General features: G+C 46.4%; 1 protein-coding gene across 5 annotated transcripts in view; it reads left to right on the plus strand.

Moving 5' to 3' along the window:
- The window catches only part of evlb (Enah/Vasp-like b), a 20470-nt gene that overhangs the window by 3898 nt on the left and 14072 nt on the right, over nucleotides 1-2500 (plus strand). The window contains exon 2 of one of the 5 annotated variants that reach the window (XM_043219224.1): nucleotides 605-648. The exons of 1 other annotated variant lie outside the window; for it this stretch is intronic. Coding sequence is in view for 2 of the 4 variants with exons in the window: in XM_043219220.1 (XP_043075155.1) it covers nucleotides 557-648 (92 nt within the window). In the remaining 2 variants the exon portion in view is untranslated. Of the gene's footprint in view, nucleotides 1-114; nucleotides 649-2500 lie in introns of those variants that run through there. 3 more of the 5 variants (XR_006247212.1, XM_043219220.1, XM_043219221.1) reach the window with 3 other exon arrangements.

A 2500-nucleotide genomic window follows, 5' to 3' on the forward strand; every position in this document is an offset into this window, starting at 1 on the left:
TGTTGTTTGAGCACTAGTTAGTGTTTCAGAGCGTGTTTCATTTCCCCTTTAATTCAGCCCTAATCAGTTTGCAGCCTTTTCATTTTAATTATGATTTCCATCCCGAGAGAGAGAGAGAGCATCAGTGTGAGTGGGGAGGGGCTGATGAGAGGATACTCACTGGAGAGCAGTGGGAGGAGCCTCGTAGTCCTCTCAGCCAATGGCGCGGCGGCGGGGCGGGGTCAGACGGCCTCTGCATCACTCAGCATCCCTTCATTGAGCTCGTCTCTGCTGCTGTCACGGACAAAGGATGACATCAGCGCCGCTTCATTGAGAAACGCTCGTCTTCACACGCAGAGCTTCCTTGTGATTTTATCTGAAGAAGAGCGCCCAGGAAATGCAGCGGCGGATGCGAGGCGACTGAGATGCTCTTTCTGAAGCGCTAGCGGCGAGAGAGGAGGAAGAGGAAGAGGGAGAGGGAGAGGAAGAGGAAGAGGAAGAGGGGAAGGGGAGCCGAGCCGCAGAGAGAGAGAGAGAGAGAGAGAAGCAGGATTCCTGGAGCACCTGTTCCTCTGATATGATCATGGATATTAACGTCCCAGCTCACCGCTTCTATTTCCCACAGATCTACTGTGAGCCCGGAGCGCCGCTCGCCGACATCAAGATCAGGTACGTCCTCCTCGCCTCCGGATCCCGAATCCCGCCGGAAACGTGCGGATCAAGGCCTGATTCACAGCTTCACACCGATCCTCTTTTGTTCTGGAGATCTCAGAGGCTGGAGGATACAGACGCGCTGTTACCATGGAAGCGTGTGTGTGTGTGTGTGTGTGTGTGTGTGTGTGTGTGTGTGTGTGTGTGTGTGTGTGTAATGGATGCATGGAGTAATCTAACACACCGTTCCTGTGGTTTAACTCTGATCAGATTTGACCTCCACTGGTCAGGAACACGTCTCCAGATCATGAGTGTACTGTACGATGCCTTTTCTATTGAAAAAAAAGGCAATGTTTTGTTCCTTTTTACTTGAAACGAGCAGAAATATCTACCAGTGGTGTCTTTGAACTGGCTGATATTTCTCTTCATTTTAAGCAAAAACAAACACAATGTAGATTTTCGTAGGAAACAAGGCTTAACGTCTTAAATCATTGCACGTGTCACATGAACGCTTCTTGATGAAAGGATACTTAGAAAGAAGAGGAAAGAGTTTCTGAGCAGCAGCTGTTTGTCTGAATGGTTCCGTGAAGAATCTTTAGAACATCTGAAGAACGTTTGTGTTTCACCAGAGCTTCTTTGAGTTCTTCAGATTCTAAAAAGCTGAGAAAGAGATGGTTCTTTGTGGAACCGGAAACGGTTCTATAGCCTTTATTTAAAAGTTGAAATACCTGCTTCCTTGTAAAACACACTCTTTTAATTGAGGAGCTCGTGCTCTTCTGTGTTTATGAGTCAAGTCACTGCTTTCTGTAGCACTTTATCTAAAACATGTTCACAGTAAAAACAGGAGAATATCACCGTTACAAAACTAACCACCGAAGTCAGCGAGGTCGTGTGGATATTATCACTGAGTATCATTCGTCTTTAAGCCCCAGCTGATTAAACACTTGGTTTTGTTTCTCATAGTTAGTTGTTTTAGATGAGCGGTGATGATCAGTTTTCAGTCAGACTGGATGAAGCTGCTGTGAGGATCAATAATGAGGTTATGAGTCCAGTAGGACAGGACACCGGCGACTGACGAGGCACCCTCTACTCAGCACTGCATCAGGGTCTCGGTAATGGAAGTGAATGGGTGCCGTCAGACTGAGAGTCTGCTAAAAACGTCACAGCGCTCCGGTCCATCAGCGAACATCTGGAGAAGACCTCTGAACGTTGAGAGAGCATTCAGAAGCAACGTTCCCATAATGTTTGCTTAAATGGAATCTTCCATAATGTTAACGCAACCGAGATTTAAATACATTCAGAAATTTGCAACATTAGAGAAAATATTTTTGGAATCTATTTTTTGTTAACTGGGATGGTAATGATGAGCTTGTATTTCATCCAGAAGCAACGGCTTGAAGTCTCCATGCTGGATTAGTTTGATCTTCTCCAGATGTTCCCTGATGGACCGGAGCGCTGGGGATTATTCTGATGTTTTTATCAGACTCTCATTCCGACGGCACCCATTCACTTCCATTGCTGAGACATCACTCCAGATCTGATGAAGAAACGTCCTCCTGATCTCCTAATAAATGGATATACGAACATAATTCTGCCGTATTTCATGATATTCATTGATAGAAATGTGGGTCAGTGAACTGAGAGAGCAGATCCAGTCTGAGAGACACAGGCAGTGATGCTGCAAGCTTTGTGCTGCATCCCAAAGGCTTCTGGGTACCATGGAGACGTGAGGCTGCTCAGCATCCCATAGACACACTATCCAGGTCACCATGGCAACCACGGCCCAGCCTGTGTCTCCTCTGATACAGAGTGACAGACTCAACAAACATAAAGGGTGTGTGTGTGCTGGTTGTTGTGGTTTATGTGTGTG

The sequence above is a fragment of the Puntigrus tetrazona genome, chromosome 20, assembly GCF_018831695.1.
Source record: "Puntigrus tetrazona isolate hp1 chromosome 20, ASM1883169v1, whole genome shotgun sequence".
NCBI classification, from domain to species: Eukaryota; Metazoa; Chordata; class Actinopteri; order Cypriniformes; family Cyprinidae; genus Puntigrus; species Puntigrus tetrazona.